We start from the raw sequence: 20,817 nt of genomic DNA, 5'->3' as shown, positions 1-20,817 counted from the left end.
TGCTCATGACCGTGGAAGAACGGCATGAGAACCCGCTACTAGCCGGCCAATAAGATAATTCGTATTATTTCTGCTGACCAATCAGATAATTCGTTTCATACCGGCGTGCTCGGCAGCCAATAACGAAAATTGGCTGTTAACTGCTTTCTGTTGGTGCGCTTTTAGACCAATGGGAAATTGCATTTTATGCAGCAATGCTGCCACGTCAGCACCGCGTGGTAACGCCGGATCAACTACGCTTTCATCATCTCAATCTACAACGTGCTTTGTTACTTCCAACCTCGTGTATTAAAATTGCTCTGCTATATTAATTTCTTTCTTGTGATATAACGCTGTTAACCGCTACGCTAAATTATCTCAATAATTAGGCAGTAGGATAAGGCTGATATTTATTGAGGATAAATTAATTGTCACTCGCGTGTAATTAAATATTAAATTAATTCCCGTGTCACTAACCGCTGTCGACCACGTGTCGATTTATTGTACGTAAATCTTCGATTATCGCATTTACTATTACGTCGTTATATGTGTTGCATTCACTATAGTTATTACGTTCTTAGAATTTAAGGTGCATAAAATGTAATTAAATAACCAAATTATTTATTGTTAAAATCTGTGTAATTTTTAATTGTTCAAAAATCCTCACGCCTAAACCAGATCGTCCAGATTTATTCGCTCAGTTTACATTTTGGTTCTTCGAGCCAGATCTCGCGTGATTTAAACAATTTAAAATTATTAAATATAAAAATCTTAAAAAAATTGTGAGAATAAGTGTGTGGTGTAAGTGATAGTGAAGTGAAAAACGTTATGTGCCGTGGGAATTGCTAAGCACTGCTTAAGTGCTGCCCGGGGATGATCAAATTTACACACCGCTGTAAAAAAACATTTTATTTCTTATACGATCTAACACAGCGTCGGGTTCACGTCTCGCGTCCATTTTGTGCCACGTATATTCAAGACGGCCGCTGAAGCCCAAGTCGCTGTGCAAATATCTAGCATCGATACGATGCACAACATGGCTACCTGATGACGCACTCGCTACACAAAGTGCTGCCACTATCAATGCTGATATTACTATTCTGGAAAGTTCACAGACTCTTGTCAAAAAAAGACGCCTCCAATCCCGCTAAGAAATGGTTAGTCATTGGCTACACTAATCTCATCGATTCATTAGGACGCTACATCGATGAATTTGCTTATTGAGGCACCGCTTCTCGCCAAGGTACCGAATAGTTCCAATTTCGAAACCTTTAACAGAATTTGCGAACTTGTCACGATATTTAAATATCGCGGCAGTCTCACATCCGGTCGGTGGGCAACAGATGGCAGCACACGCTGCTTACACGTCTCTTCATATATTATTATTATTATTATTATACTATTATTATTATTTAATGTATTATTTTCTTTTATTTATGGTGTGACTATTACTTGTTTAATTTACTAGATGAAAATTGCGGCCGAATCAGTAAAAATTACTGAATTTTATATACTGGTGGATGGATTTTACAGCCGCCGGGATAATTAATTACGCATTTATTTAGTTAATTATTTGATTATTATTATTATTATTTGGATTGGTTGGCGCATGCGCGGCAACGCAACAGTTGGTCTCGGTGAATTTATTTAATTTAAACAAATTTACGGGGTTTATAAATAAAATGAGGGAATATTTATGTATAATATTATATTATTAATTGGCTCTGGAAAAGGGAATGGCCATTTGAGGTCGGAAAGGGACAAATTACAGGCCAAACGCATCATTGCATCATGTTGATGTCAATGAGTGAATTAACATGCGACAGAAATAGTGCTCCATTGGTTGAAAAGAGAAACCATTACAAGATGGCGCCGGCCGAGGTGCCGGCATGGGACTCACGTGCTGCCATGGCCAGACGTGGATAGACTTTTGTACAAGCAAGGTGTGCTGTTGTTGCTGTGAAAATTTATTGATATTGTGACGCCATTTGAGTTGTTTTGGCATAATTGAAGAGTCACTGGCAATTTATATATTTGTTATTGATTGGAATTGTTTGCCGCTAATTAAATTTGCCACTAAACATCCACCAATGGAACCAATCAGAATTCTGTATTACGACGACGACTGTAAGTACCTTTGTGCTTAATTACATTGGCGTGTAATTTGTCCCGCGTTGGTGGCCATTGTTATTATATACCTCACGTGTGAGTGAGAGAGAGGTTTTCCATATATATATATATACATGTGCGTAATTCTTTGTCCCGGCGACAAAACTTAAACCCAAAACTTGGAGGGTAAATGTATGATTTTATATTAATAATTATTAGTGACCGTATATGTCATTGCCGGTAGATAATTATTAATATATTTATTGGTATTATTTTGTATTCGTTATTAATTATTGGTGACCGCAGATTATTGTCGGTAAATAATTAATTCCTTTATCCTTATTATTTTATTTATATTAATTATTGGTGACCGTGTATTGTTTACGGTAAATAATTAACATTAATTATTATTATTATTTTATTTATATTGAGTATTGGTGACCGTGTATTATTGTCGGTAAATAATTAATGCCTATTATTATTATTATTTTAATTGTTATTAATTATTGGTGACCGTGTATTGATGCCGGTAAATAATTGATATTATTTACAATTATTATTTATACATTCAAATCAGTATTTTTTGAAGAGTGTGGGGAATTATTTATTTGGTTGCAATTTTAATTGTTATTGAATATTTACTCGTAATTAATTATTGATTGAACTCATTTATTATTTTATGGTGATTATAATTTATATCATTTATTATTTGGGGTAAATATATACCCATTTGTTTATTGGTGATCAAAATTTACCAGTATTAAAATTATTTTATAATTATTTAATATCACCAGTGGGTTTTTATTTTTTTTGGATTAAATTTGCGGTGAATAATTAAATATCAGTTGTAATTATTCACATGATTATTATTTTCCACATTGGGTGATTATTTGGTATAATCATTTATCAATATTATTATCCATTATTTTGGCGCTAACTAATTATAATTAACTAAGTAATTATCATTGTTTTGGCGAATTATATTTAAACATTTGATACAATTGTATGTGTGCGCAAAATAATTATCAATTATAATTATTTATATTTTTGTAGCTATCACGTGCGAGTGATAGTCAGACAAATTATATTTATTGTTTTTTCTGCGTTATTTGACTACGGTCAGTACTTTATAGTGTGAAGTGATTACTATTATTTATATTATTGTTTATTATTAATACCCGTTGGGAGAATTCGGTTTATTAATTTAAAAATATATCGGGTAAATGGCTACCAACCCGGGATTTATTTAAATTTGATTTTTATTTATTGCAAACTATCTCTTTCTTGCTATCCTCTTCCAATACCTGAAAACTGCTCTCTGATTTTATTTTATTTTATTATTTCATTTCATTTCATTTTTCTTATTTATTGTTTATTCGTTATTTTGTTCGTGGGGTACACGAACTGGCGCCCAATTCGGATTTCTAACCCAGCCTGAGAGGAGCTGAGTGTCCAGTGGGATCGTGGGCATCCCCAAAGGACATTTTTGGTTTTGTTTTGTTCTGGTTATTATTTTTATTTTCAGTTTTTACCATCGGTGGGCCATAACGCCTATTTGACACTCACCACACTCCGCCGTGGGTAGTGTGAAATAGTAGTGAACGTTATATGGCGCCCAACGTGGGGCCAGGGAGCCATTAAATCGTACGGTTCGATTTTTCGAAGTTTCAGGTTGAGGTGCGGAGATTTGGATCGCATCAAGAGATTTCGGGTTGTAGTTTCCGGGTATTTAATTTATTTTGTTGTTTCTTGGTATTTATCCATTTTGTTTGCGAGTAACCATTTTCGTTTTATTCTGTTTTATCGGGTGTATTATTTATTTAAATTTCAAAAATGGAGTCGTGGCGCGAGATTTGGGACAAATCGAGTGCATTATTGGCCGAATGTCAACGAATGCGTGGGGGAAATGAGGACGATCTACCACAAGGGCGACAAAATGTAAGTCAGCCCTCAACCACCACACCATTGGGCGATGAATTGCGAGCCGCAGGTCATCATGGGTCCACTGACACGATGACGGTGGAAGACGATGATGATCGTGAAAGTAACAGTACTCTCCCTCCGACAGAGCTGACGTGGTTGATGGACCAACCACCTTCGAGACTTAAGATGCTATTGGCTAGCTTCGGATTGTCTACATTTGGGTCCCCACTGGTTCTTCGAAATCGTTTGAATCGATACCACCAGAGGGCGCTGGGTGCCATCAATGTGAGATGGAACCCAACAGTGGACGAAATACCGGCGGGATCCGACACCATTCCAGAATACGTCGACGTTGCAGCGCTGAGAGAGTACTTGCGCAGTCGGTGGTTGAACCACCATGGGTCCGATAGTGTGATACGTGACCGGGTCAGACGGTTGATGGACCGAGATGATGGCAAGGATGTCTTGTGGGACCCATTGGTGGACGAGCTGATGAGGGAATCAGCTGTTGGGCGTGAACGGGATGATTTGGCAATCATGGATCGATTGCACTCCATGGGGATTCATTCCCACCCTCCTGCAACGACTGGGGAGTCAACTGTACCGGTCACTAGTGCACCAATGGTAACTGCAGCTCAAGGGGTGCAGCAGCAAGCCCCAATGGATGCATATGCGACTCACCGGGACGTCGTAGAGGTATTACGGGTGTTTGAGACCCGGATTACGGCCATGTTGTCGAATATGACCGCTGGCACGTCATCAGCAAGTGTTTCACGACCTCTGGATCCATTCCGGGCGTCATCACCAATCCGCAGCTGCGTGGCTGCTTCAATACCATCCTACCTAAGTGCCATCCACACGACATCGGGGCAAATGGGCGGTTTGAGGGCCAATACTCAAACAGTAAATGCGTGTGGGCCTCAAATGAGCATGGTACCACCGGCATGCACTACCACCGCGTCTAATGTGCATGTACATTGGCCACCAGCGGCAAATCGGGGCCATGGGACAACCAATCAACAGCGCCATGGGAGACCATCAGACCATGGAGATGACTCTGACTCCAGCGGTAGTCCATCATGGTCCTCAAATGACTCATATGCCAGTCAGAGGGCTGAACGTCGATCACGGTCGAGATCTCATGGTCGTGATCGCGATTATGGGGCAATTGCCCGCAATTGGAAGCTGTCCTTTGCGGGAGATGGGTCAATGACAGGTGACGAGTTCCTGCGGCGATTGTCAGTACTCATGCGAAGTGCTGGCATCAGGCATGAGGGTCGGTTGGCAGTTCTGCCTGAAGTGTTCACTGGTGTTGCTGCTACGTGGTGTTCGGCCAACTTCGAACGGTGGACACGGTGGGAACAGTTCAAAGATGAATTCCGCACGTGGTTCACTGGTGGAAGACGCCAGCGGGAAATCAAATCTGACATTCGTGCCCGCAATCAAGGCGATAAGGAATCGGTAAGAAATTACCTAATTTGCCTACAGAGTTTATACTCACGACTACGTCATCCACCAGAGGAATCACGACAAGTTCGTCGTGCTTGTCAAGGACTTCGTCCAGAGTTCTGGGACCATTGCCCGGCTGGTAAATTCGATACTTATCAGTCGCTGCTACACGAGGCAACTCGTCTGGAAGAAAAATGGCGAGCAGCTAATACGCGACGTGCCCCACCACCAAGGGAGGAAGCATACGTGAAAGAATGCTCGTATACATATGGCCCAAAACAACCACGGGAGCATCGAGGGTTGATGCACGCGGTTGATGATCACGGATCTGGTAAATCTGAGAAACAAACAGCACCAGTGGAAAAGTCAACATCCAAAAAGCCCAGAAAGTCCAGGAAACGGGACAGACAAGACGGTCCTGACCCAGAATTGGCACCAGTGGGAAATGCAGGCAAGCCTGATAAGCCGGCAGTACCAAACCTGCCACCGGTGAGGCCAAATCCACCAATGGTACCTGGTGGAAACGTTCCGGGGAATCCGTCGACGTCTAAGGGCTCGGGAAATTTAAATCCTCGAGCACCAGCATTTCGTCGACCTCGATTTTGTTTCAACTGTGGGTCGTTGCAGCACCTGAGCTATGATTGTCGTGAACCTCATCGCGATGTATGTCCAAGATGTGGGACAGTAGGCAAGACAGCGGTGACTTGTCAGTGCCCACCAAGATCTGTGCAGCCAAAAAACGCCAATGCGGGCCGTCAATAGAGGGTGACGGTCTTCATAGCGTGGTAAGCCCTCAACCAGACGATCAACAGCACCGAATCTGTGTCCAGGTCGAGGTACACGCCATCAGTCAACCATCCAGTGTGGGTTTAGCACAAGAATTAGATGCTACCATGGATGTGTTGACTGATGATTTGCTGGCGATGCACATGAGGCGAGATCTAGCTGATTCAGCGGTCTCCAAGGGGTTTTGGCGGTTCAAAACCGGGCATTCACGGCCAATGGTCTCGATACGTGTTGCGGGAAGGTCCAGAGTCGCAATTATCGATACTGGTGCAAAAACCACTGCATTTGGGTCCTTTGCTAGAGAATTGATGGACTCAGGGTGTCCATACATGGTGGAAGACACTCCTACCAGATTTGGCATGGCCAATCATACCACCGATGAGAGTGGAGGTGTGATTGGACCGGTATTTACATTGGATAATGTCGAAGAGGTGACATTCCCAATACATTATATACCACGACTGGGGTCGCTAAATCTGATTGGGATGAACTTCATCGATCATTTCCAAATGCAATTGGACCTGCAACGCAATTTGTGGCGTATACGTGATGGCGAGTGGCATCAGTTGACTCGGGAAACGTCAACTACCCCTCGTAAGACGTTCTGTGCACTGCAAGAGCTGACTGATGGCGAAACAAAACGGTTACAGCAGTTTATTGACCACCAAAAGAGTCTGATGACCCCGGGGCTGGGTCTGACTCACTTGGTCGAGCATGACATCAGATTGAAAGAGCACAAACCCGTCAAACAGCGTGTATATCGACGATCGCCAGTGGTCTTAGAAGCCATGCAGGAAATTGTGGATCAAATGGTTATCGAGGACATCATCGAACCAGCGGCGTCGTCAGAATGGTTGAGTCAACCGGTGATGGTAAAACGGCCCAATGGAAAATATCGCATGTGTGTGGACTTCAGAGATGTCAATGCAGTGACTGAACGGGATACGTATCGTTCACCTCCGATACATGAAGTATTGGATGGCTGTGGTGAAGCTCATTACATCTCAACCATTGACATGAACTCTGCGTATTACCAGATCCTGTTAACTGAGCAATGTCGGCCATTTACAGCATTCTGGGTACCTGGTAGAGGCCTCTATCAGTATAAGAGGATGCCAATGGGTTTGTGCAATGCACCAGCGACCTTCCAGCGGGGAATTGATCGAATAATAACTCCGGATCTGAAACCATATGCGGCTGCGTATCTGGATGACATCATTGTGATCACTCCGACGTTTGAAAAGCACTTGGAAGTATTGGCTGAAGTTCTGAAGCGGATACGAGAGGCAGGGTTTACTCTGAATTTCGAGAAGAGTAAATTCTGCCAATCTCAGGCTCGATTCTTGGGTTTCCTGTTGGACAAGGACGGGTTGAGACCAGATCCGGAGAAAATTGAGCCCATCGTGAATTATCCGACACCGAAGAACGTGAAACAAGTTCGTCGGTTCAACGGGATGATCAATTGGTACCATCGTCACCTCAAAAATGTAGCCTGCGTAGCTGGACCCCTATTCAGGCTAACACGCAAAAATCTCCAGTGGCAGTGGACCGAAGTCGAGGAGGCGTCATTTCAGGCATTGAAACAGGCTCTGGTAGAGGCACCAGTTCTGAGTACGCCTGATTATTCTTTACCATTCGTGTTGTACACCGATGCTAGTCAATCGGGATTGGGTGCAGTGCTGGTCCAACGTGAAGAGGACAAAGAACGACTAATTGCTTGTGCCAGTAAATCTTTAACTCCAGCGGAAGCCAACTACAGCACCACAGAAAAAGAGTGCCTTGCTGTGGTGTGGTCAGTAAGGAAATTTCGCCCGTACCTGGAAGGGTACACCTTCACGGTGGTGACTGACCACTCAAGTCTTCGGTGGTTAATGAATACTCGGGACCCCACTGGAAAGTTAGCCAGATGGGCTCTGGAATTATCCGAGTATGACATGCGGATCGAATACCGCCGTGGGTCGGAAAATGAAGCCCCGGATGCTTTATCCCGTCGTTTCGAGGATGAAACCGAAGCACCAGAGGACTTAAATGTGCTGAACGAGGACACCGAGGATGATTGGTACACTGAAAAATGCCAACTGCTGGAAAATGACTCGGATTCCGTGCCTGGCTATCGGTATGATAATGGGCGGTTGTATAAGCATGTACCCGCGCCAATGGAAGGTCTGATTGCCAACGATGATGTGATTTGGAAACTGGTGGTACCTCCAAAGGATAAATGGTGGGTATTGCAACAGGCCCATGACCATCCTCAATCAGGTCACCTGGGAATCCGCAAAACCTTGGAACGTGTGAAGGCGCGATATTATTGGCCGGGGATGTCTAAAGACATCCGTCATTATGTGTCTGAGTGCGGAACTTGTATTGCGTCGAAACCAGTTCAGCAAAAACCGCTTGGTTTGATGGAAACCAGAGCACCAATGGAACCATGGGAAGTGGTAGCTGCAGACACCATGTCGTTCACTCGGTCGAAGTCTGGGTTGGCTTATTTGATCATTTTCGAAGATTTGTACACCCGTTGGATTGAGTGTGTCCCAGTGAGAGCCGCCAATGGTAAGGCAGTCGCAAATAGCTTCAAACAAGCCATACTGAACCGGTGGGGTACTCCAAAGGTGTTTTGGACCGATAATGGACGTGAGTACTTGAATAGAGATGTACAAGCCGTTATCGAGGAATCGGGAATACAACACATGACCACTCCGCCATACCATGCACAGGCTAACCCAGTGGAACGGGTGAACCGTAATATCAAAACCATGATCATGAGCTATTTGGAAGATGACCATCGGGAGTGGGATAAATATATATACGAGTTCCAGTTTGCGTACAATACGGCCAGTCACGAAAGTCTGGGAGTGAGTCCAGCTTTTCTCAACTTTGGTCGAGACCCGTGTCCAATGAGATGCTATGGACATGATAATGATGCCATCACTATCAACGATAATGTGGACCGGTCTTCGTGGGTAGCTCGTATGGACCGAATGGTTGAACTAAGGGACGTAGTCAACCAAAACATACGTCAAGCATCGGACAGGTATGCGAAACACTATAATAAAACTCGCCGAGTGGGGGTTTTTGAAGTCGGTGATCTCGTTTATCGTCCAAACAAGGTTCTGTCCAAAAAGTGTGATCAGGTGGTCGGTAAGTTGGCTCCAAGGTTTGTCGGTCCATTGGTGGTTGATAAGGTGGTCACTCCGGTCATAGTTGAATTGAAAACACTTGATGGTAAGCTCGTGGGTCGTAGTCACATCAAGTTGTTGAAATTGTTCAAGCGGTCGGAGAATGTGGTTCAATCGGTAGAAAATTCGGTTGCGCTAGCGTCTATGAACGCTATCTTGACGGTCAGTTAATGACTCTCCAATGGCCTGTTTCTATCTATTCTATCTATTTAGCTCTTTATCTATCGCTTTGACTCTTATCTATTACTTACTCTATTCTCTACTCTGCTCTCACCATGGGTACTGTTTACTGTTACTGCTTCTCTGATAGACTGCTTTGGGGTGACCTGAAAGGAAATTGATTTAACACCTTTTACAGATTTGATGTGTGCACGCAATTGGGTGCACTATGGGATAGCGGTGCCATCCTTGACGGAGCAGCAGAAAGCGGTGGCGGAAGCCGTGCTGAGATTCCGTCGACCGGAATTTGTCCGGGCCAGCATCACACCTGGTACCCCGGAATGGAGAATGGAGGTGGGCTTGATGTTCCGGCAACAAGTAACCTTATGGAGACACCAGTGGGCGGCGCGAGTTATCACAGAAGGTTGTGCTCGTTGTACGGCATGGGGACACACGGCGCGCCAATGCACCAACCCACCATCGCAAATTAAACCATTCTGCGATGAGTGCGTGTGGTTTTTCGACACTGATGTGTGTCACGGTCCGCATGGACGAGCGCGTCTGGCGGCGCGAGGCTTTTGCATGGTGTGCTGCAATGTGCGGATGGGAGACCAACGCTGCCGTGCCTGTAGACGCACCATCTCCGAACAATTGTGGGCACTCCCGAAACTCCCCAAATTTACGTGGGATCGCGAGGTGATTTGGCGCTATCATTTAGACTAACCACTGGGACATTGAGTGGTTGCCGAGGCTTCTAATGTTGATGCCCCTTTGATATTTATATTTTATGTTCATTTCATTTTTTTTCTCTACGTCACTTGATTTATTATTTATTATTTATTATTCTTTCTCGTTATATTTATTATTTGTTCGTGTCGGTAGGCGGCCAAGCGGGAGTATAATCATTGTACGCTCTCCACTTGGTACAAGAGTCGATATTATAGCGCCACACACATATCAATCAAGTTACTCATTTATACGCATCCCTACCCAGTCCTTATTCACCTATTTCCCAATAGTAGCAAGAACGGGAAGGTAAGTGAAAGTTATATTTGTTTGGAAAACACGCCAATGGATGCGAAGACTGCTGTTGTCTCGGCCAAAGGTCTTGCAGAGGGCTAAGACCGGCCTGGTGGGGGGGTGTCACGATATTTAAATATCGCGGCAGTCTCACATCCGGTCGGTGGGCAACAGATGGCAGCACACGCTGCTTACACGTCTCTTCATATATTATTATTATTATTATTATACTATTATTATTATTTAATGTATTATTTTCTTTTATTTATGGTGTGACTATTACTTGTTTAATTTACTAGATGAAAATTGCGGCCGAATCAGTAAAAATTACTGAATTTTATATACTGGTGGATGGATTTTACAGCCGCCGGGATAATTAATTACGCATTTATTTAGTTAATTATTTGATTATTATTATTATTATTTGGATTGGTTGGCGCATGCGCGGCAACGCAACAGTTGGTCTCGGTGAATTTATTTAATTTAAACAAATTTACGGGGTTTATAAATAAAATGAGGGAATATTTATGTATAATATTATATTATTAATTGGCTCTGGAAAAGGGAATGGCCATTTGAGGTCGGAAAGGGACAAATTACAGGCCAAACGCATCATTGCATCATGTTGATGTCAATGAGTGAATTAACATGCGACAGAAATAGTGCTCCATTGGTTGAAAAGAGAAACCATTACAAGATGGCGCCGGCCGAGGTGCCGGCATGGGACTCACGTGCTGCCATGGCCAGACGTGGATAGACTTTTGTACAAGCAAGGTGTGCTGTTGTTGCTGTGAAAATTTATTGATATTGTGACGCCATTTGAGTTGTTTTGGCATAATTGAAGAGTCACTGGCAATTTATATATTTGTTATTGATTGGAATTGTTTGCCGCTAATTAAATTTGCCACTAAACATCCACCAATGGAACCAATCAGAATTCTGTATTACGACGACGACTGTAAGTACCTTTGTGCTTAATTACATTGGCGTGTAATTTGTCCCGCGTTGGTGGCCATTGTTATTATATACCTCACGTGTGAGTGAGAGAGAGGTTTTCCATATATATATATATACATGTGCGTAATTCTTTGTCCCGGCGACAAAACTTAAACCCAAAACTTGGAGGGTAAATGTATGATTTTATATTAATAATTATTAGTGACCGTATATGTCATTGCCGGTAGATAATTATTAATATATTTATTGGTATTATTTTGTATTCGTTATTAATTATTGGTGACCGCAGATTATTGTCGGTAAATAATTAATTCCTTTATCCTTATTATTTTATTTATATTAATTATTGGTGACCGTGTATTGTTTACGGTAAATAATTAACATTAATTATTATTATTATTTTATTTATATTGAGTATTGGTGACCGTGTATTATTGTCGGTAAATAATTAATGCCTATTATTATTATTATTTTAATTGTTATTAATTATTGGTGACCGTGTATTGATGCCGGTAAATAATTGATATTATTTACAATTATTATTTATACATTCAAATCAGTATTTTTTGAAGAGTGTGGGGAATTATTTATTTGGTTGCAATTTTAATTGTTATTGAATATTTACTCGTAATTAATTATTGATTGAACTCATTTATTATTTTATGGTGATTATAATTTATATCATTTATTATTTGGGGTAAATATATACCCATTTGTTTATTGGTGATCAAAATTTACCAGTATTAAAATTATTTTATAATTATTTAATATCACCAGTGGGTTTTTATTTTTTTTGGATTAAATTTGCGGTGAATAATTAAATATCAGTTGTAATTATTCACATGATTATTATTTTCCACATTGGGTGATTATTTGGTATAATCATTTATCAATATTATTATCCATTATTTTGGCGCTAACTAATTATAATTAACTAAGTAATTATCATTGTTTTGGCGAATTATATTTAAACATTTGATACAATTGTATGTGTGCGCAAAATAATTATCAATTATAATTATTTATATTTTTGTAGCTATCACGTGCGAGTGATAGTCAGACAAATTATATTTATTGTTTTTTCTGCGTTATTTGACTACGGTCAGTACTTTATAGTGTGAAGTGATTACTATTATTTATATTATTGTTTATTATTAATACCCGTTGGGAGAATTCGGTTTATTAATTTAAAAATATATCGGGTAAATGGCTACCAACCCGGGATTTATTTAAATTTGATTTTTATTTATTGCAAACTATCTCTTTCTTGCTATCCTCTTCCAATACCTGAAAACTGCTCTCTGATTTTATTTTATTTTATTATTTCATTTCATTTCATTTTTCTTATTTATTGTTTATTCGTTATTTTGTTCGTGGGGTACACGAACTGGCGCCCAATTCGGATTTCTAACCCAGCCTGAGAGGAGCTGAGTGTCCAGTGGGATCGTGGGCATCCCCAAAGGACATTTTTGGTTTTGTTTTGTTCTGGTTATTATTTTTATTTTCAGTTTTTACCATCGGTGGGCCATAACGCCTATTTGACACTCACCACACTCCGCCGTGGGTAGTGTGAAATAGTAGTGAACGTTATAAACTCTTTCTGCTTTCAGTTATCACAATCGCTATCAATCGATGTAATACTCGCTACCACTATTGTTAAGTTGAATTCGCCAATAGGAAGTACATGTGCTGCTCGTGTACTTATTGATCAAGGATCGGAGCTATCCTTTGTGACGCATTCGCTATTTAAGAAGCTTGATATACCGCTCAGTAAAGCAGCTGTATCATTAAGAGGGATTGGTAATGTGTCAGCTGGACATTCATTCGGGTCATGCAAGATGACGCTGCATTCGCTACATAGTACCGCTTTTATCACCATCCAAGCTCATGTGCTTGCTCTATTGATGGTAAACTTACTGTCATTCACGCTAACTAACAAAAAAAGGCCACATATAACTGGTCTACAACTCGCTGATCCAGACTTTTTAACTCTACGATCTATTGCCATCATTCTGGGTGCAGCAACAGCTGCTCATATAATCAACGCTGAAATAATAAAGAAGAGCGATAATGACCCAATCGCTCAATCAACGACGCTTGGCTGGATCATTTATGGGTCTGTGGACACCGCTACTTCAAAATTGACAGCTTATGGTCATCATGTTACTGTTGATGATCAATTACAAGACTTGCTGAGCAAGTTTTAGTATCAAGAAGAGCCACAGACAGAATTCGCTATACACTACAATGAAGATAAAGAAAAGTGTGAACAACACTTTGTCAATACACACTACAGACAGTCTGATGGTCGATATGTCGTTCGCTTGTCGCTTCAATCTTCGCCAAGTCAACTGGGTGACTCGCTACGAGCTGCACAGTACGCATTACTACGTCTTCGCAAACGATTGGAAAGTGATCTAGTCTACAAGAAGTTGTACTTCGACTTCTTGAAGGAATATGAAGAGTTGGGACACATAAAACGCATAGAATTAAAGGATCTACCATCGAACAGTTACCTGTTGCCTTATCATGGGGTTCTAAAAGAACAGAGCACTACCACCAAGCTCAGGGTAGTATTTAATGGGTCCTGGAAAGCATCATCGGCTGTATCAGTCAACGAGATACTTCATGTGGGCCCCAAGATCCGAGTTGACATCAGTGACGTACTTATTTGCATCTGCGGTCATTGCTATCTATTCGCTACTGACGTAACTAAAATGCTTCGTCAGATTGCAGTTGACAAGGAAGATCATCATCTACATTGAATACTCTGGTTTGACAAGGATGACATCCTGACAGTATTTGCACTCGCTACGGTTACTTATGGAACAACATCAGCTCCATATCTCGCTGGGAGAGCACTTTCACAACTTGCTGAAGATGAAGGAAATACATTTCCATAATCAGTTGAAGCGCTAAAAAATACACGCTATGTTGACGACATCTATGGAGGCGCAGATCAATTCGCTGAGGCAATTCAAGTTGCTCTCAACACAAAAATATGTGTACCACAGGATGTTTTCTGCTTGCAAAGTGGGCAAGTATTTCAACGGAATAACTCTCTCAAGTCACTCCGGTGGAAACCCAAGAAGATACTCCAAGAGAACTTGGGGATATCACGGTAAAAGTGCTCAGGTTAATCTGGAATTCAACACGGAATAAATTCCAGTTTGGCTATTCGCTTCCAGAAGCATCACTAACTACTAAACGCACAATTTTATCTGAAATTGCTCGCTTGTTTGACCCGCTTCTACATTCGCAACAGAGTTACCAAGATTCAAGAATCGCTACCAAGTGTCAACTAGGATTTTGTTCCTGAGAAACTTAACCCAGCATTTGCGATGGTGGACGGGACCTAAGTGGCTCAGTCAATGAAAAGAAAACTGGCCATCTTTTGACATCCCTACGCTGACGGTTTCAAATCTTGAAGACCGTCCAGGTCTGGTTTTTACTATCTTCAAGGCCGATTCACACCCGCTATACACGCTACTTGATAAAATTTCTAAGTTATCGCCGTTACTTCGCACGCTTGGAATTTGTCTATGTGCCATCGCTAAATTTGAAAAAGTGCCACAGTTCACACTGGCCACACCACTCTCTAGAGTTGACCTGGAACTCGCAAAGATTTTGCTGAGAAAGTATATTCAAAGTCAGTATAATTGGCAAGAGCTAAAACTACTGAAAGATGGTGATTCTCTACAACGAAATCATCGTCTCGCTAAATTGATTCACTACGTTGACTGCAGCGGAGTACTCAGAGTCGGCAATCGCTCAAAGAATTTGCTACTGGAGGATGAACTTGATTGACTCTCGCTGATTTACGAGGATCTGGCGGGATAGAAGTTAGGCGAGTTCCAGTCAGGTCTCACGATCATCGCTGCGTCGTGAGCACGAGACATAGATGTTTTCGTGCACAACAATTAATAGGACAATTGCCATCCGCAACTGTTAATTAGCAAAAAAATATTACTAATTTTTTTTTAAATTTGTAATTAGCCAAAAACTATCACTACTTTTCCATAAAATTAAATAATTAGTAGAAATAAATTACTAATTTTCTCGGAAATAAGTAATTAGCCAAACAATATTACTAATTGTTTTTTAAATTTGTAATTAGCCAGAAATTAATACTAATTTTCCATAAAATTAAATGATTAGCTAAAAAATATTACTAATTTTTATTTCAAATTAGTAATTAGCCAGAAAATATTACTAATTTTCTATAAAATTAAATAATTAGCAGAAATACATTACTAATTTTAATAGGAATAATTTTTTTCCTATCCTGTTTTTTTAATTTTCAGAAATTGTTTTTTTCACCTTATGTTCACTGAATAGCTAACGCAACAATGTAAGAAAAGTCGAAAAAAAAATTTTAGTTGTTTTGATGATCATTACAGAATTAAAAGAACAAAACTTGTTCCTTAAATTATTTTGTAAAACTTTGATCAATCGCCCCCGAAAATATTCAGATGTATCAATTCAAAAATTTACAGGGTTATTAGGGGTACATTAAGCTAAAAAAAACCTGGCAACATTAGTCTTCTCATCGATATTTACAGAGGAGCGGTTGATTTACTGAAAAACCAAAACAAGTAATTTATTGAACATATTTTTCTAATGGATGTTAAGGATAAAAAAATTTTTTTTCATGCAAAATTATAAAAAGGTCTTGGTAGTGATTTCATTAAAGTTTTTAAAGCTGCTCTCCACTTTACGGGATGATCAATGGTAGCTGAGATATCGATGATCACAGCCAAATGGACTGTTTTTCGTTTGAAAGCTGATATCTCTGCGACATATTGTCGAACAAGATTAATACAAAAAAAAATTAAAGAATGAATTTTCTAACTGACCTATACAATGGTTTAGCTGTAAAAAATTTTTTTCGACCCGTAGCCCTTTAAAAAATTGAGAAAATTTCGAAAACTTTAGTCTCACGGTATTTCGCACGATTGCGAGATAACTGTTGCTTTTGAAACATTTTAATTAGACGATCTTTGAACTAGAGATTTCAAGGTTTAAAATGCTTTTTTCGAATTCTCGATACGATTATTTTTCACAAAGATACAGCCTTCCAAATATCACAAAAAATTTTAAAATTTTTTAGTTCCCTTCATTTTTTGTGTTAGAGTAAATACAAAAAATATAGTGAGTAAAATTAAAATTTATATTCACCGAAAATTAGCTTCGCTCAGTGGATTAGAAATCCCTAATTCTTGGCTACTCGATAAAATTTTTTCTTTTAGCCCAAAAATTTGCAGAAGGGCATCATAGATAGAATTCCACCTCGTAATCACTGGTTTCTTTAAACTTTGACCCAAAACATCTTTTAATTTTTCACTTTGCTTAGGTGAAGCTAATAACTTCCATATCAGTTCGCAACGTTGAATCATTTCTGTATAAGCTGAGTTCAGAAACTTATAAGATTTGATACATTTAATCATATCAGTTGGGACAACAAGATTTAAGGTATGACTCGCACAACGGAAATGTTCAGGTAAGCTTTCAATTGACTCAAATTCATCACGTGTTACAAATTCTTCAATCTCGGCATAGTCGTTTTCGTTACTTTCATTATCAATTTGGTTCACAAATGGTTCTGCAGTTTTTTTTTGTAAATATTAAAATGAAGATAAATTATTTTAGTTCGGCTCGAGAGAATCTAGATCATTCAAATCCGGCTCGAGATAGATATAAAGATATAGTATAGTGCAGGATAGCTCAACTGGTAGAGTACTCGGCGCGATACCGACTTGGTCTGGGTTCGATTCCCAGTTCGGGCTATCTATATTTGTCTCAATTTATCTATAAATTTTCTTATTGAGAAGGTTTGCATGTTCAGGTTCCCACTATATCTAAATGGTGGACCGGAAAAAAGCATAGAGAAATAGATTTAATTATCAAATTTGATTATTAAAAATGAAAATATAATAAAAACTTTCAACCAAAATTTAGAAAAAATGGTTTACCAACTTTACGCGCAGAATCATCTGCTTTACTTAAATTTTCTCGCCGTGAAACTAATTCTGAATCACCCTGTATAGTGGCAAAATTCTCTGATAAGTCGATCATGAGACCCATTGCAAAAGTTTTACTGTGTATTATTGGGATTATGCAAAAATGGTCCGAATTTATAACATTAAGTTACTTTTCTGATGATGGAGACACTGGATCCGTACACCTAAGTATGGATTTATCCTTGTGTAGTCGAAATACTACCGAGTTCAGCAATAGTAAAAAAAACCAAATAATCCTGTACGAATCATCTGGCCCAGCTCCACAGGCTGGCTTTGGGTACGAGGGCACCAGTCCGTTTGTCGGAAACGGACAAAATTAATTTGAATACGGGGAGAAAGCGGCAGGAATTTCATCCGAGCAATAATGTGAATGCCACTGCGGAAAGACAGTAGTGAAATTATGTTAGGTATAATCGAAATTCGTAAAAATATAGAGTAACTACAGAAACGAAGACAATGAGTATCAGCCGGAAGCAATTGAATCTCCACGGAAGATATTTGTTTGAGCATAAGTTTTTCATATAATTCATCAAGTATTAAAAATCATAAATTCCTTTATCTGAAAATTCTCAATTATCCATTGATTGTAATTATCAATTTCTTCATGTAATGAATCATAGTTATAAATTTATTTTAATTATAAATTCTTCTATTTAACAAATTACAATTCTCCTTAAATTATGAATTTATTTAAAATTAGAAATTCTTCTATCTACTAAATCAGAATCATGAATTTATTTTAATTAGAAATTCTTATATTTTAATAAATCATAATTCTTTTTAAATTCTAAATTTATATAAAATTACAAATTCTTACCAAATCTTTAGTTTAGTGTAGTAAATAATTAACTTTTTTTTTGTCGATTTTTAATGTAATCACTCGTGGAGAGAGGAGCGCTAGTAAGCACGGTAAATCTTAGCAACTATCCCTCTAGATCATCAAAGTAATGCAAAAGAAATAAATGATAAAACTTTAATTGAATTGACAATTTAATAGGATTATCCTCCTCCAATAGAATTCCTGTTATTTCAGATCACGCATGCAACCCGTGGGAATCCAATGGCTACTGGCCGCAGGTTATACATAATGAGAGGAATCGCTTTTTGTCTTCGCGATTTTTACCAGCAGCCACCAGAATTCGCGGGTTGAACCCTGGCTTAGGCTGGTCTCTAACAAATTTTATAATTACTTGGACAGAGCAGTAGGCTGGAGTTGTTGCAAAGCACAGGACTGCACTTATTCAAACACAGCAACGTATGTGAAAACTTATCAACTTACCTCACGCCTTATAATAGTATATTGTACAACTATTGCGGTAAGTTGTCGATTGCCCATGAGAGCGAAGTTGAGCGCATGAATGAAGTGAGTGCGCTCATTTTCTCGAGTGGGTAATCGACAACACCGCACGAATTAAACACAGTTATTTTTTTTATTATTAATGCAATATAAGTACTATTTAAGTGCTCGCTGTTTTATTCTCCAAGTAGCTTTTTGCTGATTCAACTGTTGCCGCGACATACTTGTAGGTTAAACGATAATCTGCATGCGACAAGAAGTAAATTTGAGTGCGACAAGTTTACTTGTACTTGGACAAGCAGTTATTTGGCGAACAAAAGAGCGTACGCTAAGATAGCACTTATATTGCATGAATGATAAAAAATTATAAACCTTTCTTATAGATGGTCAAATTATTATTTATAATTCATAATACGCTTGTTAAATTATTTGAGAATCTTACCAGTAAAGTAGGATATGAATAGTATAAAAAGGTAATATATAGAGTGAAGAATTAACAGTTGCCATGATTGTTTATTGCCAATTATTATAGTAAAAATTACTTATAAGATGTAAACGCTAGATATAATATAGATGAGCGCATGGCACAGTGTTGTTTTATTTTGCGAGTATATCGCCAGTAACGTAGAATCGTACTTAATTAGACTAAACTTTACTTATAACAATTATTAATTATGACAATATAATATGAAAGCAAGTGTATTGCCATTAATGTTAATTGTAACGCAAGTTAATTGCCCAAGTTGTAAGTAATGCAAGTAGATCGTCCGTAATAACAAAATCTGAAGTAAATTGCTAGTATATTACGATAATGAATAAGCTATGCGTCTCATTACTAATTGATCCAGGATCAAAGTGATTGACCGATAATTTTGGGCGTAGGGCTAGCCTCGGGACTGTCCCCACTTCACCTTTACGGACATGCGTCGACGTGATAATTAGTCATGTGACCACGGCACTATGACTTGTGTAGTTTCAGACGGCAACAAAACGGGGAAACATGAAAACCGCAAAGCTGAGGACGACGAAGACAATTCACAATGTCTCAATACATGCGAGGAAAAACAAAGCACTTACCCAGTTTATCATCTACTCGGTCAAGTAGATTATTTATCCTCCGCCGTGGGACAAATTAATTAATAATTAATGACTTAGTTATGATTTATTGTCAGCTAATGGTTTATATTTTTTTTTCTTCTTTTGATTTTGTTTAATTTTTCCGTGACACAGCCGTCGTCCAATACAGTCTAGACCTCTCTCTGCTCTCCCTTTGGTAGCTGCTCTCTACACGTGTACACAATTTTCTCGCTATCTCTCTTAGAGCTAACATTGAGACAATGTGAATTGTCATATTCGTCTTCAGCCTTGCGGTTCCCAATTTTCCCCGTCTCGTTGCCGTCTGAAACTACACAAGTCATAGTGCCGTGGTCACATGACGAATTATCACGTTGACGCATGTCCGTCAGGGGGAAGTGGGGACAGTCCCGAGGCTAGCCCTACGCCCAAAAATTATCGGTCAATCACTTCGATCCTGGATCACTTAGCGTTTAGACGTCTTTATTATTTAGTATCGATCATAATCAGGCAATTCTACTTGCAATATTCATATACTCTATATTCTGTAAACCTTTTATTTCTTTCTGGCAATTAACTTGCAAAGTATTACTTGTATTGTTTATTAGTTAGTAATTATAATTAAATTTAAGTATATTGAAAACATTATACGTTACCGGCGACATAATTGCTGTAATAATATTAGAATTAAGCAATAAAATCAGTGTATAACAAGGCGTTATTCCACGTGGTTACGGATTGCGTATCCGGCGTTTCAACCAGGACTACGTTTTTGTACCTTGCGGAAATCAATGTGAGTAAATGAATCTCTGTTACGATTGGCAATAAACTTGCGCATTTCTATAATATAAATCCTTGACATTAT

At 39.3% G+C, this 20,817-nt stretch overlaps 2 protein-coding genes across 6 annotated transcripts in view; both read left to right on the top strand.

Annotated features, from left to right (window-relative positions):
• The window catches only part of LOC130674949 (phenoloxidase-activating factor 2-like), a 318,231-nt gene that overhangs the window by 124,960 nt on the left and 172,454 nt on the right, over window positions 1-20,817 (top strand). The gene's annotated exons all lie outside the window — the stretch shown is intronic.
• Window positions 1,508-11,903, top strand: LOC130674952 (uncharacterized). 3 transcript variants are annotated; one of them, XR_008991184.1, is made up of 2 exons: window positions 1,508-2,106; window positions 11,262-11,903. XR_008991184.1 is itself a non-coding variant. In XM_057480403.1 (2 exons), exons 1-2 carry the CDS (start codon window positions 2,070-2,072, stop codon window positions 10,305-10,307), a joined length of 561 nt encoding a protein of 186 aa, XP_057336386.1. In that variant the 5' UTR covers window positions 1,508-2,069; the 3' UTR covers window positions 10,308-10,529. The 3 variants fall into 3 exon arrangements, 1 of the variants encoding a protein (XP_057336386.1); XM_057480403.1 differs by lacking the exon at window positions 11,262-11,903 and adding an exon at window positions 9,784-10,529; XR_008991185.1 differs by lacking the exons at window positions 1,508-2,106; window positions 11,262-11,903 and adding exons at window positions 3,211-3,307; window positions 9,784-10,529.

The sequence above is a fragment of the Microplitis mediator genome, chromosome 9, assembly GCF_029852145.1.
Source record: "Microplitis mediator isolate UGA2020A chromosome 9, iyMicMedi2.1, whole genome shotgun sequence".
In the NCBI taxonomy this organism is placed as follows: Eukaryota; Metazoa; Arthropoda; class Insecta; order Hymenoptera; family Braconidae; genus Microplitis; species Microplitis mediator.
This window is presented reverse-complemented; position numbering and strand designations above follow the sequence as displayed.